Source organism: Amblyomma americanum, chromosome 6 (assembly GCF_052857255.1).
Source record: "Amblyomma americanum isolate KBUSLIRL-KWMA chromosome 6, ASM5285725v1, whole genome shotgun sequence".
Classification (NCBI taxonomy): domain Eukaryota; kingdom Metazoa; phylum Arthropoda; class Arachnida; order Ixodida; family Ixodidae; genus Amblyomma; species Amblyomma americanum.
In genome coordinates this window covers 34,465,079-34,479,503 of record NC_135502.1, presented here as the reverse complement: position 1 = coordinate 34,479,503, position 14,425 = coordinate 34,465,079, and the positions used below count along the sequence as shown (strand labels likewise).

At 46.1% G+C, this 14,425-nt stretch overlaps 1 protein-coding gene across 2 annotated transcripts in view; it reads right to left on the bottom strand.

Annotated features, from left to right (window-relative positions):
* LOC144136583 (uncharacterized) overlaps window positions 1–8,891 on the bottom strand; it is a 37,750-nt gene extending 28,859 nt beyond the window's left edge. Inside the window, exons 1-6 of one of the 2 annotated variants that reach the window (XM_077669040.1) lie at window positions 8,750–8,891; window positions 8,370–8,570; window positions 5,103–5,226; window positions 4,315–4,401; window positions 2,873–3,058; window positions 58–99 (exon numbers count right to left, since the gene is read on the bottom strand). In XM_077669040.1, the coding sequence (XP_077525166.1) occupies window positions 58–99; window positions 2,873–3,058; window positions 4,315–4,401; window positions 5,103–5,226; window positions 8,370–8,539 (609 nt within the window). In that variant the 5' untranslated portion in view covers window positions 8,540–8,570; window positions 8,750–8,891. The remainder of the gene's footprint in view (window positions 1–57; window positions 100–2,872; window positions 3,059–4,314; window positions 4,402–5,102; window positions 5,227–8,369; window positions 8,571–8,749) is intronic. The other variant, XM_077669041.1, reaches the window with a different exon arrangement.
* Between the last annotated feature and the right edge of the window lie 5,534 nt (window positions 8,892–14,425).

The window sequence follows — 14,425 nt, the reverse complement described above, 5'->3', positions numbered from 1 at the left end:
TCCCTGAGCGCAATAAGTGGGGCCCTGCTTGAAGCAGAAGACAAGCTGGCAGCTTACCGAGGAGAAGAAGTCATCCAAAGGACTCAGCGAGACATGATACTGCACGAGGAAACAAAGAGCAATAAATCAACAACCACCAATTAAAAAATATCACCAAAGATTATTGCAACGGCACACAAGACAGCAAACATGACTATGAACTTTTTTGGCTTTCTCATTAATGTTCCGAATTCCCAAGCACTCCACTTTGCAGAAAATGCATAAAACTAAAATCAACAAAAAAGTATACAATGCGATGTTACAATGCGATGCAGCTAGTTACACGGCTGCCTGGATTAGGTACGCGGCCACCCGAAGACAACAGAGGTAGGTTTTTATCCTGAGGGAGGTTTGCACAGTGTCGCAGTGCAGTCCTTGAAGTAAGGAAGTTCAAAGGTGTCCATAGCAAAGGAAGCTTGCCGACCTCCTATGAAGGTTGAAAGGAGCATACACTCACTTATAATAAGCATGTGCTCATAGTGAACGGTTAGATATCATTTTGAAACTTGGCCTCTAGTAACAGTAAAAAAAAGAGAAAATTCCTTGCAACCACTGTTTTCTGCAGGTTTTCGAAAATATCCGCGCACATAACTGCTGTAAACCCTACTCGGGCACATATTGGAAGTCCACAGCCGCCATTTTGTTCCACGAGTTCATCTCGTGGCGAATTCATCATCATAGGTATCTGCTGCGTTGTGGTGAGTGCATCTATTAACGTCAGCAGATTTAACCATGTGCTATTTACTGCATCACCATTTCATACATGTGCGAACATGTATCGCCTTTGCCAAAAGTAACCAGGCTGCATGATTTACTTCTCACTCGTATGTTGGAGTTTTAATGGCTTCCCTAGAGATCAAAAAGTTTTGAAAGGAGAGGACAAGGGTTCCCCTTACCATATCCAGATTTAGAGCACAACGGGTGGCATAGGTGTTCCACTATACGATTGAGAAACAAGCCATGCAGCCTGGCTATTTTTGGCGGAGACTGTACATGCACTACGAATGCAACTAAAACTCCTGCAGCATGCTAAAGTTACTGGTCATACAACAGCACGCAAATAAGGTGCCTCCTAACAAAGAATTTGGTACAGCGAGCATGCAGTCACATACATAAACATCGCTCTGGACAGGTGACAGCTGGGAGGCGAGGGCAGTTCAAGCCCACGACAAAAGTGGCTCGCGAAAGCGCCCGGGTGAGAGTGGATGACTGGCTGGAGGACTTAAAATTTTACTTAATGTACCAATGGAATTTGCGGGAGGACCTTACACATCCTTACTTTGCCCCAGACTTGTCGCTCACATTGACGAACACAAACACTGGCCACAAAAGAATGCAGATTGCAAGCTGTGTATGCAATCAGGCGAACAGTCCAGTGCAGACGGCAGCCAGCATGGCTAGGACGGCTTTGTTGTTTATCTATCTTCGCCACTGAAACTACCATTCATTCTGTTCTGCGTAAGCAGCAGCTGCACGAAAGTTTTCTTAGCGTTGAAAATACAGTCACGCTTACTTATAACGGTTGCACTTATAAAGAACATTCATTTATTACAAACGAAATTGGTGCTACCATCAAAATATGAATTAGAGCAACAGCACTGCATCTCGAATACAACAAACAACCGTGAGAGTACAATTCTGTTAGAGCGAAAGGACGACCTGTAAATTTGGTCCTGCAGACGAAAAAAGCGCGCTTCCTGCCAGCGTAAAGACCAAAAAAAGTTTTCTAGCTTCCGTTACACATACGCCCCCTTCCAAACCAATGTGTTGACCACAAAAGAAGCAATAAAAATTCTGCATTGAAACTACCGGCTGCACGTGCAGTGACTGGTTGCAGTGTCAATCGGTGCATGTATGTGTGTCGGTTCACCCCAAGCTGAAGTAAAAGCGCGGTGCTGGCAAAAGTGGGCCAGCTGAAAGTGAAACTAGTGCCCGCAGTCTGTGATAAACTAATAGCAGCAATAGGAGAACTGACTGCCAGTCATAGTATGCCTTGCTGGCATAACCAACCAGTCACGTGGCGTGCACTCTCCAGTCGGTTCTCCAACTTCGGCGCTCCTGCTGGGTGGAAGCAGCCCGCATACAATAAGCAGTGCAATTGATTAGTTCTGCGGCACTAGCTTCCTCGCTGCATCCATACAATTTTGCCGAGGATCAGAAACGCAGAGGCCGACCTACCACCAGTTGCCACGAATGCCCATATCATAATTAGTAGTAATACTGCATCCCTAAGCCAGCGTGTTGGCAGATGCTTATGACAAGAAGCATGCGACCACTCTGAAGAAGTTGGAAGGCACTCTGACAGGGCCTGCATGAAGAGGATGTGCATAACAGATCTTTTCAAGAAAAACGCAACCTTTTCACTTTCTGCTGTAGTAGAGGAAGTCCACTTACTATAAATCTCTGATACAACTAACGCAATCCCTGTGACCGTCAGGTCTGCTTTAGTGGCGAAAGTAGAAGGCACCGACCAAAAGAAAGGATGGGATGACGTTTCGGCTCCCCCACGGGAGCCTTGTTCACAATGTTTCAGCTCCCGTGTTTGTTCACAATGTTTCGGCACCATCCCGACCAGACGGGTTTCCGTCAGACTCTAAGACTTTGAGGTCTGTTGTAAGTGAGCTCGACTTTAGTTTTTTTTTAATTTGTATAAATATCAAATCAGCAGTGCCTAATGGGACCTACGACAAGCTTCTTGCAAGCCATGCGACATCGAACTCACTTTACCTGAAACTGCACCCTCTTGAAGGCCTCACATTCCTTTAGTTTGAGGTTGCCACGCGAGAGGGCCATTTGCCTGCAAGTGCATTCTGGACACACCGGACAGACTCACTTTAACGAGGTCGGCCAGCCAGGTGATGATGGCCAGGGCCTTGTGCGGCTGGGAACCAATGCCCATCAGCATGCTCTTGTGCAGCGGATATGGGTATCGCAGCAAGCGCAGTTGCTCAAGCACCACGTCTTCGAGCCGCGACCCTCGGCCCACTGCGAAGTTTGGCTCCAAGAACTTCATCAGGAACTGCACAGCCAATGAATCGTTTGTGTGGTGTGGTCTGCCATTGCATTTTACATTTACTAAGCAAGCATTGCAACTAGGAGGGGAGGGGAGGGCACATATTGTGCAAACAGAAACAGTAGAAAAGCATCAATGGGGTATATACATATATATAAGTAACTGTCCCAAATCAGCACACGTCATATATGGATGATCCTGAAACAAAGGCATGGTTAGAATTTGAGCCCAAAAATTTGCCACCCGCCAAGAAAATAAGGTGTGCCAATTTATGGGCATGAAACTAAGAAATAATTACCGATAACTACCCTGTGTAACATGAGATTCAAAAACAGCTATTTTCGGTGCTGAATTCGCCCTTTGCCACACCACAGAGTAGCGCCCTCTCCCCACAAAGGCATGAATGGGCCCAAGTGCTAGTTGGCGCTGCTGCACACAGAAGCCGCCACACCTTTTTGCTCCTAATCTGTCCTGCACACTATGCCAAACCCCGATAACAACATACCTATATTTACCTAAATATTAACAATGGTGCTTGAACGAAGTATCCACATGGCTAGAGAAAACAAACTTCTCCAAAATGTGTATCAAATAAAATGAAACACCACGTCTAGCTGCAAAAGAAGAAGAAAGACATCACGTGCAAGCAAGAGCATAATCCAGTCATCTGCCCGATTTGACTTCAACTGATTACCTAGAAGACAGTATAGACTAAAATTTAATATATAACTGATCAATCTGTGTTAAAAGTCAACAGTCAATGCAAAACACACCCATGAGCAAGTAAAAAGTAAACTTGCTCTTCTATCTGTACACTGTCTGCAGTGCCAACAGACCATACAATTCAAATACCAATCAAATTTTGTCATAAGGCAAGAGAGTACGCGTACTGAAGAGAACGTTCAGAGTTGAACTGCAAGGAATACCATTACCAAGCTGCTTTTTGTTACATACAATTAAAAAACTGTATATAATAGTTTAAAAGACTAAGTGTGCTATCTGACCGGAACTATTGAATCAGGTCACTTTTAGAAATTTCTGCGCATTAAAAACCAACAGCTTTTTAAGTATATTAGCAGCAAAACTGTGCAGAGAGACACAGAAATAGTCAACAACAGTAACAGCTAGTTTATCCAATGTTTTGGTTTGTGCTTGAAATGCAACAAGGACAAAACTATTACAAATGCAGTGCATGCCATTACATTTTTCATTAACCAAGGCATAGAAAAAGGGAGTCCAGCTGAGGCAACAAACATACCCACCGTGAACACATTCTCAAATTCCCTAGTAGACATTCTGGTCAATAGTTGTTGGGTTGTGTGGTGAGGATAGGATTGTTCCTGGAGAAACTGCAGAGGCCAGATAAACATAGGCGCAATGTCAAAGTTTCACCACAGAAAAATAGTTCCAATCATAGACACGCTCATGAACATGTAGATACGATTGTTTGGCATATTTTACATGGCAATAATTGACACAGCTTGTGGTGAAAAGGAAGATACGAAAAATCCTTCAAAAACTAGGTGTTTCTGCAATTTCATGTACAGGTGCCCCAAAAGTAAAGAGAGCATCATGAAGTGCTCTAGCGGCAGATGTACATACTGTTGCGATAAAAAGAAATGTGAACAACGGAGCTCGTAGGCACTGCATTGCTCTTAATTTTTATCACTCCTGTACATGCATTGGCTATACCTTTCACGTTCACCTTGTCACCAGCCCAGGCAAAGTAGCGCAATTTTTCCAGTCACTTGCTCCATTTTATTCTGGGGGCACCAGTATGTGCAAATGCAAATATGCACTGTGAGCTAAGGCACAGGGAATCCAGAACATGAAAGCCACAGTGAATTAGCACCCATGCTAAGCTTTCCAAGATAGTTTACACAAACGTGCATGCACACCCCCCTCTTTGTTAGCTGCAAATTTTGCACTAAGCATTTTCAACAGGCCAGCCGTATTTGGCTGTGGAGTATTACTGCAGCCTCAAGAGCACTGCCAATCAAGCATAATACACATACAAAAGCTCACACTGGCAACAGAATTGGAAACTCACTGCATATAATTTCTCGACAGATTCCGCAACAAAAGCCTTGTCTTGGAACGGTCTCTGGTCTTTCAAGTTTGCTTGCCTAGGAGCACCTTGACTGAGGCGGTCAACCTGGGATGCACTTGATGAGCTAGTCGGCAAAGAAAGCAACGAATAATAAAGCAAAAGAGAATACAGGTCAGCATACAAGCACTGTTTTACACATGGCTCGAAATACAACTATAAATTTCAGCTCACTGAACTGAGCAAGCTGCACGTGTTACAAGTCCATTTGCTGCTTTACTACTAAGCAGTGCAATTCCATTACTTTATATATCCAGCAACTCATTCCGCATGAAGAGTACTAATTGCCGGTCCTTTTATTTTTGTTTATGGTTTTATGGGGGTTTAACACTCCAAAGTGACTAAGGCTATGAGGGTCACCGTAGTGGAGGGCTCCGGATAATTTTAACCACTCCTGGGCTCTTCAACGTGCACTGACATCGCACACTACATAGGCCTCTAGCGTTTCGCCTGCACTGAAATGTGACCAGAGCGGCAATCAGGATTGAACCCGCGTCTCTCGGGTCAGCAGCCGAGCACCATAACCACTGAGCCACCGCAGCGGCTGTTTTTTTTATGCATAAAAAGTTTGGTTACGTCAGATGGCTAGGGACATGGCCATAAGCAAGTGTTCACTCAGAATACCACACAAACTCAAATTTTCAAACGACAGCAGAGTGCATCACAAAATGCATTTTGTTACTGCCAGCACTGTCGCCGCCATCTGTTGATGCCAGCGTTTCTCGTGCAAGGTTTAACAGAATGTCAAAAAATTTTGCATTAGATAAACATTATACATACTATCGATGGTAAAGGTGCTGTGAAACTTTTTTCCGGTAACTGTTGCTTGTCCTCAAGGCTTGACCTTCTGCTGACATTGCTAGAACTAGAGGGCATAGAGTTCTGCATGATACAGCACTCATAATGCTCTTATTTTTTAATTATGCACTAAAGGATACTTTTCGGTCCTGCCTATGATGGGGTTTTGCTGTTAGTGACAGCAAACTCCATCCCAATTAGGGTGAAAAAGTAAAGCCAGGCATCAAAACGAACAGGAGTACCGCAAGGCCAGTTTCATAGCATATGACTATTTTTCAGCTGTGCCACAAGTTACGAAGTACTATTACAAGACTATAAATGATGCAAGATGATCAAACTGCTAACTATAAAGGCGAAAGACGCCAAGCTTTAGGCAATCTTCCTGGGGAATTGCAAGCCCTTAGCAAAACAACAACTGCACAGTTACACAAGATTATCATCACTGCAGATAACAGCACAGCACACTGACATGCATAGGAGATGACATGAAGCATACAAAACATGCGACCAGTTTTTTTGTTTTGCCATTGTGCAGAGAAACAATACAGAGGATAACAGAGGGATGAGAGTGAACAGAAACTGGGACAAAACAGGCAAAGTCAATTTCTCCTCAAATAGGTCAACCTGGGAGAGCTGTCCAAGAAAGGCTGCTAAGCCGCTAGGAACAGCATGAATGGATTCCTGTAATGCGAAAGTTGGGCAGCTCAGATTTTAAGAATCAATCATACATAGATTGCAGGGATTTAACATCTCGAAGGGATACATGGGCTACGACGGACGCTGTAGTGGAGGACTTCAGATTAATATAGAGCAGCTAGGATTCTTTACGTGCACCAACATTGCACAGCAGACGAGTTTTTGTATTTTTCCTCCATCGAAATATGCCTGTCATAGCCAGGATATACCAGAATCGTACTTAGTACTTATAGAAGGTGTTTCCGTTCAATTCATGGTTTCGTTACTATCAGTCGAACAGTATGTACACAGTTGTATGCGCAGTGACCATGCAGATTTTTGTGTGTGTGCTGCTCTCTGTAATGATTTCCGTGTATCAGATGAATTTAGTACTCTTCAGATCACAACTATCCAGGAAACGCACTAAAAAGCCTTTTATATAAGATTGAGCTCGATAGCATGACCTTCGCCTTAGCCATGTAAACAAATTTTGTCAACCGTAATGTCTTTTTCCTCTTGTTTTCTAGTGCGATATACTATATACCTGACAAAGCCTCGTCATTTCAATGTTACTAATTATTAATCATTGCTAATCCTAAATGTCAAAAAAATTTCAAACATGCCTGCAGAAAATTAACAGTTGGTGTCATGCACTGCTAAACTAAATACTTTTCTTTCTTCAGAGCTGCACAGGCTATACATGGCTTGCACATACGTGTCAGCAGCTGCCATGCGGGAGAACTAGGAACACTGTGAGAAGATGCGCATTTCTATAATCCGCTTATTGAAACCTGCTCTGATCTGCACTGCCCAAGCTATGCATGGTTCACAATCACGGCACACGTGACGTCAGTTGCAAGCCATCTAATATGGCAGAAAAATTGAAAATTTAATAAAGTGGTGAGCAGTGTCTGGAAGGGATACATGCTATGAGCTGCAGAACCGAGGAACCAGTAGGACAGGTTCAACTCACCCTGCAGGGGCATCTGCAGTTTCGGAGGTGTCGCGTGCATTGTGACATTAAGTACCAAAGCACATGTTGGGTGCCGCACCCAGGCAAAGGCTGTGTGCGGAATAGCGGCTCTTCCTTGGACGGACTTCCCCCGGCTGGTCCACCCCAAAGAGAAATCAGTCATATGCAGTTTGTCCCTTTTCCTACCCACTCTCTCCCTTCAGTTCAAGTGTAGACAGTACTGACACATAGTTACAGCGCAGGCACTGCTACTATGCACATGCATTCAAGTTAAAAAAATGTCCTGGTAACAGCCCATCCTGTTGCACATGCAGAAATAAAAATGGGAAAGCTGCATCGCTGGTATCAAAGTTCTGTAAACAATCTTGAAACTGCGTAGTGAAGGGTTACAATTAAGCCATACCTAGTTGCAGAAGCTTATGCCCCCCTGGTTCAGGAAAACGTTATTACTCAAACCACTGCCAACGCAGAAAAAAGGTGCTCATTCACTAGCTCTTGCCATGGCGCTGAAGGATATTCGCTTTTGGGGTCTCGCAAAACTAAACCACTTCAACCCTCTCGGCTCCTCTACCCACTGCGTGTCACCAACTTATAAGTACGTGTATCGGCAGAATACACAATGCCAAATTTAAAACCGGCGCTGGCATCGAAGCAGCCAAGCAGCAACGAACTCGCGGCTGGGCTCGGCTCAGAGCCCGAACGCGAATGGGAGAAGTGCATGGTGGAAGCCAAGTATGCATTTTTGCATTAAAAGGTCAACTCACCGCCTGGATCGAGTCGCGGAGGTCGCGGGTGTCCAAGCAGAGCGACTGCTGCGTCCAGTCGTAACGCCAAGGGAGCTGCGTATTGTGCCCAGCGACGAGCTTCGTCGTGCAATTTGTGAGCGCGGTGTGATGAGGCTTTTCTTGGCCGACCTCCCTTGCCTGACATCCATGGCGTCAAGTAACCTCGTGAAGCAAACGAGACTAGGAGAAGATAGGGCAGAACGTTAAGTACTGCGACAGCGCAGCACGGGAATGTCAAGAGTCAACTGCACTTCAAAGCTCAAACCGAACTACCACTCAAGTTTGACAAACTGTCAGAAAGTAGCCAACTAAATCAAACTCCCGTCTGCTGCAGCAATGGGGAGTGTCAGCGTTCTAACCTTCGAACCTTCCAAGTAATACCCCTGTTACCCGGTTGGCTTGATCAGCTTGGTTCGTTGGTCTTCTCGCCTCACCAAGGTAGATTCACTCGCTCTTCCTTTGCGCTGGCGCGCGTCGGTCTGGGCCACGTGACCAACAAACTTGGAGCCCTGGTGGAGCACTCTAAAAATGTTATAATCATTTAAAGCTTTTTAAAAATCAAATAGTAAATACAAATATATAAAACTTTTAGTGAATTTAAAATAATTTTTAATGTTTTATAATGAATACTAGCAGTCATAATAATTATGCACCATCTTTGGAGCTCCATGCTGCTGCCACCAGAGCACTCAAAGTTTTACCCACTTACTCCATGCACTCACTGTAACTCTAGTTAGAACCATGTTAGAAGGCTGTACCGGCTGTACTCTAGTCCCAAATTTAACGCAAACAATCATGGCAAAGCCGCTTGCTATCGCTACTATTGTGCCTAGAATTATGGTGTCTTCGACTGGTCGCTTTAGATCGCTCTAGAGCGCTCTGAGAGGCGACCGCACATTGGGCTGGTCGAAACCGGGCGCTCTGACTACATTCGGCTGGTTCTTTACGAGCGCTCGCCTCCAGCTCAGAGCGCTCCGACGCGCTCCGAGAAAAAAGTCGGAGCGGCTCCGAGATGAGTCCACGTGACAGAGCCACTTCCGCCATTTCGCGAAAGCGGTGCGAGGCCTCGGCGTCCCCTACGCGTAGGCAGAAGCAAGTGTAGGCTTTTGACGCAGTCACGCTTGCTGCGTTGTGTTTTGGGGTGCCGCGCTGTGTGAGGCAAAATGTTCAAGACACGCCGGATAAGCATATACGCTAGGAACGCAATCTGTGTTGCTGTCGCATGACAACTGCGATTGCAGCAGCAGCTCCGGCGAGGACGACAGTGCTATCCACAAGGCGATGTTCGAAAAATGAGCGTCCCGTGGGACGGAAAGCCGGGGCAGCGATCGATACAGGCTAAGCGGTGACCGCGATGCAAACTGTGTGCGACCACGTGCGGCTAAAGGTGATCAAGGGACCTTACGTCCGGCTACTGTTGACGTATCAGCAGCGATGCCGCGTCATTGTTCCGGAAGTTACGTCCTCTTTCTGCCTCCTGCGCTTCCGCTCTGAAAACTCGCTGACCATTCGGCTTGTCTGGTCTCGCTATGCGCTCAGAGCGAGAGCGGCTCCCACTCTGGCCGATCCTAACCGGATCGCGGGAGCGACCAGTCGAAGACACCATTACTGATATCGCTCCTTTCGGTTCCAACTTTCTCCTACTCGCTTGCTTTAAGGGCGCCTGCTGCCGTCTACAGGGGCGGAGACGGAGGAGGACCCCAAGAGCAGGCTTCGACGAGACGTGGTATACGGAGCGAAGGCAACGGGGAAAATCTTAGTCGGATGCTGAGACAGGCGGCACCCAGAGAAGGAGCTATCGCAATTGTATAAAGCTGTAAATGAATGCTGGTATAATTTGCAATCTTTGAGTGGTCCGGCTACATGGGAGGAGTGAGGAGGAGGTGTGCAGCTTTTTTTTTTTTTTACAAAAGGGCGCCGTAACTGTCTCGATCGCTTCCACGTGGTTGCTTCAACCGCGTCTCGTGGGGAAAATTGGTTTTTTGAAGTAAGAAAATGGTGTAGCACTGTCACACTTCTTGGTCGACACCTCAACCGCTCTGTGAAGAAGGAATGAAGAAAATGAAATAGAGGTAGTGGGGAGGCTCCGTGATAATTTCGACCATATCGTACAGCATACGGGCAACTTTTGCATTTCACCTTCATCGAACCGCGGCTGCCGCGGCCGGCATTTAAGCAGCAACCTCTGGCTCAGCAGCAGAGCGCCCTAACCACTGAGCCACCGCAGCCGGGTAGTTCTTGCTCCTTGCCTAGTCTTCGAACACTGCTGTCAGCGGAGACTCCGTCCCGCTAACCCACAAGACAAACGGCAGAAGTTCGCTTGGCTCATATTGCACTAACAAACCGATACATCGATTACTTTTATTTACCAGCGTAGGGATTGTTCATCGGGAGATGGCAATATACCGGGTGTCCGAGCTAACTTTAGCCAGGGTTTTAAAATACGCCGAGGCACTCTAACGACGCGACCAAATGCATGCTGCTGGCTATTGTATGTAGTAAGTCACACTATTTTTGTATTGTGCTTAATTGCATAATTAGTCGAGATTAATTAGCCAACTTAGCAAGCAACTAAGATAGGCGGAAAAATCCAATGAGGAAGTTGTAGAACGGTCCGCGAAACGTCCAATTCAAGTTTCTATATTTCCATATATTACGTATCGGCATTTTTTTCGCTATTTGTATATGCCCACGAAATACAAAAAATACCACGCGACATGCCGGCTAGTGCGCCGCGATTGCAGTGCTCTCAAACGTTCCGCGTAGGAACGAACAGATTCTTTAGCCCGGTGTGCTGCCGCTTAAAAGGTGACAGTTGCAACAGGGCAGAAAACTGAGCTAGTTGGTGTACGTTCATGATGATAAATCCAGGCGCTCACAAACAACGACACAGAGGGGACACAGCGCTTACTCGCAACTACAAGAATTTTTATTCAGAGGCTTCTATATATATACTACAAAAACCAAAACAAACCCAGAGTAATCGCACGCCACATGCCGACCAAGGAGCAGGGAAAAAAAAATTAACACGCGGTTTTCAGTCGCTCTTTCAAAAAACTCATCTCCCCATCAGACAAGCCAACTGAGGGGTCACTAACACATGTATGCCCCGTTTCCGCGATATGATATAGGCTTCAACTATCTCCCGCGTTACACGATCTCGGTGACGAAGAAGAACACATTTTTTGGAAAAAAGGGGAGAACATTTCTTCTTGCGCTTGCTGCAGTCACGACAATGAAGAACCATATTGTTTGACTTTTTGCAAATCTCAGGCATGCTCCATCAGCCGCACATTCAAACAACGACCACTCTGGCCTATGTGCACTTTTCCGCACGACGTGGGGATCTTGTACACTGTGCATTCCTGACATACATGCCTGATACATGCCTGACAGCACATCCTCCTCCTCTTTTCTTCGCGCCCAGCTCCGCCTTAGCTTGAATCGCGGGACATAACGTTGACAGTTTCTTGGGAGCCGAAAACATGACATGAATGCCATACCTGCCTGCAGTTTTCTTAATCCCGTGTGAAAGTCGATGCACATACGGTACTACCACGCGTTTGCTGTGTTCTTTTTTGTCGTTTTTTTCCCGACCCTTCACCCAGCGAATAACCTTTTCGCTGGCTCTGCCGATCACACGATCTGGATACCCGCTGTTAATCAGTCTTTCCACCTGATAATCGACACTTTCCTTGATGAGATGGTGGCAAGACTTTGATGCAGCTGACTTCGAACACGAGACCGCGATTCCATCCTTGATGAGCTTCGAATGTGCTGACGCAAAATTTAACAGGCTTTTCGTGGAACGCGGATGGTAACTCCAACAAAGATGGTCTGGTTTCTTTATAATTCGAAGGTACAGAAACTGCAACTCTCCTTCATTTGGAACCTCGTGCGTGAACTTGAGGCCCATACCGCTATCCTTAAACAACTTCACTGTGTCTATTACCCTGCGTACGAAGCTGTCACATTTGTCGACGATGATTAAGTAGTCACCAACGTAACGAAAGGCCTTCCGAAACAGGCCAGCTGAATTCAGACCTACCTTCTTGTCAACAAAGCCTAAGAACATGCTGCTAAGAGCAGGAGCTACCCTAGACCCAATGCACACCCCAGCGCGCTGCACGAAGATACGGCCACCGTAACCAATCACCGTAGACTTCAAATGGAATGACAGAATTTCTAGGAAGGATTCAAGGGACACACCGCACCTTTCAGTAAACACCTTTTCATCATTGTCACCAGTGATGCATGAATGGACGCACCTCATTAACATGCTGTGTGGCATCGAGTAGTACAGGTCCTCCACATCTATGCTGAGGAAATGGCACTGCCCAGGGTTTTCATTTATCAGGCACCTGACCACGGCTTCTGAGTTCTTGATACTGCATGGGTCGTCTATCTTCAGAGATCCTAAATTGCTCTGTAAATACTTTGAGTCGTTATCCTGCCACGAGTTCTTCTCCGAAACGATGCAACGGAAGGGCATGCCTTCCTTATGCGTCTTCACGCTGAAGAAGGCTTCCAGATGGGTTGCCGAGGCTGCCTTCACTGAAGACGCTAGACGTTGAAGGTTGTGGCTCTGAAGAAGTGTCACTGCCTGCTTCTTCACTGCGTTCGCTCTCGAATTGCACTTCTTTGAAATTCTTGTCAACCGCCCCACTTGCCTTTTCCTTGAACGTGCCGGTCGGCACGACGACGAACACTCCATCCTTGTCAGCAGCCGCATGTCATGTTCCAGCATATATTCGACCAGCTGGTCTGTGCTTCTCGTCCGCCCTCTGCAGCACCGAAAGGCACTCGTCCGCGCATCTAGGACGAAAGACGCTAGAGACGCACCCATACACGGATTTTGAGAGAGCGAGCTTCTCCGCGGGATGAAGAGCTTTACATGTATGGTGACAACCTAATCGAAGACCCCCCGAACACCCCGGAAGACGTAGGGGAAAATGGGAAGGTCGTTTTGCGACTCACTCATGATTGCCCTCCGGAAACAGAAGTATTTTTAGACAACTTCTTCGCTTCCATCGAGCTTTTAAATGAAGTGAAAATGAGAGGACTTGGAGCGACTGCCACCATCAGAAAAACAAGATGTGGGAACTGCCCTCTGAAAACTGAAAAAGAATTGAAAGAAGCAGAGAGGATCACTCGACTTCCGCTCAGAAAAGAGCACAGGAATTGTCATCTGTGCCTGGAACGACAACCGCACAGTGACAGCTGCATCAATCATCCACAGCATTGAACCTTTTGATACATGCAGGCGCTACGACAGAAAGACCAAGACTTATGTGGATGTGCAGAGGCCCAACATCATTAGGGTGTACAACCAGAGCATGGGTGGAGTAGACAAAGCAGATATGCTTCTGTCATTTTACAGAAATGACTTGAAAACAAAGAAGTGGTACAAAAGGATATGCTTTCACCTTATCGATCTTGAAGTTGTGAACGCTTTTCTGCTTTACCGCGAAGCGAAATCGGCAGATATGCAGCTGGTTGACTTCAAGTTCCGGGTGGCACTTGGATTGATGCGCTCACTCGAGGGCATGCCCGGATTGAACCGGAATGGTGATGATCCTGTGCCTGCGAGTGTTGTGTCACCAACTAGTTCATTGAAAGCATCAGGCTCAGCAGCTGGAGTTTCGAAGAGAGCCCATCATGTTGAACATTCTGTGCGGCATGACAATGTTTGCCATTGGCCAGTGAAAGTGGCGCAAAAAAACGCCCCATGTGCAAGTTAAGCTCATGCACCAGGCGCACAAGGTTTTTTTTTTTTTTGCAAAAAAGTGTTCTGTGTATTTGTGCGTTGATGCACAAAAAATCAACTGCTTTGAGAAATTTCATGCATCCTAAATTTTCGGGGAATTTCTACCCCCCACTCCTAGCTGCAACGTTTGTGGCATAATAAAATTTCCTACAAAATGAAGAGGAATCGTTTTAACTTTTTTCACGTGTCTTTCCATGAACATGAACTCTTTAAAAATATAGATTTCAGCAATGTTCACCTCATGAGACACCTGTGGGATATAAAGGGT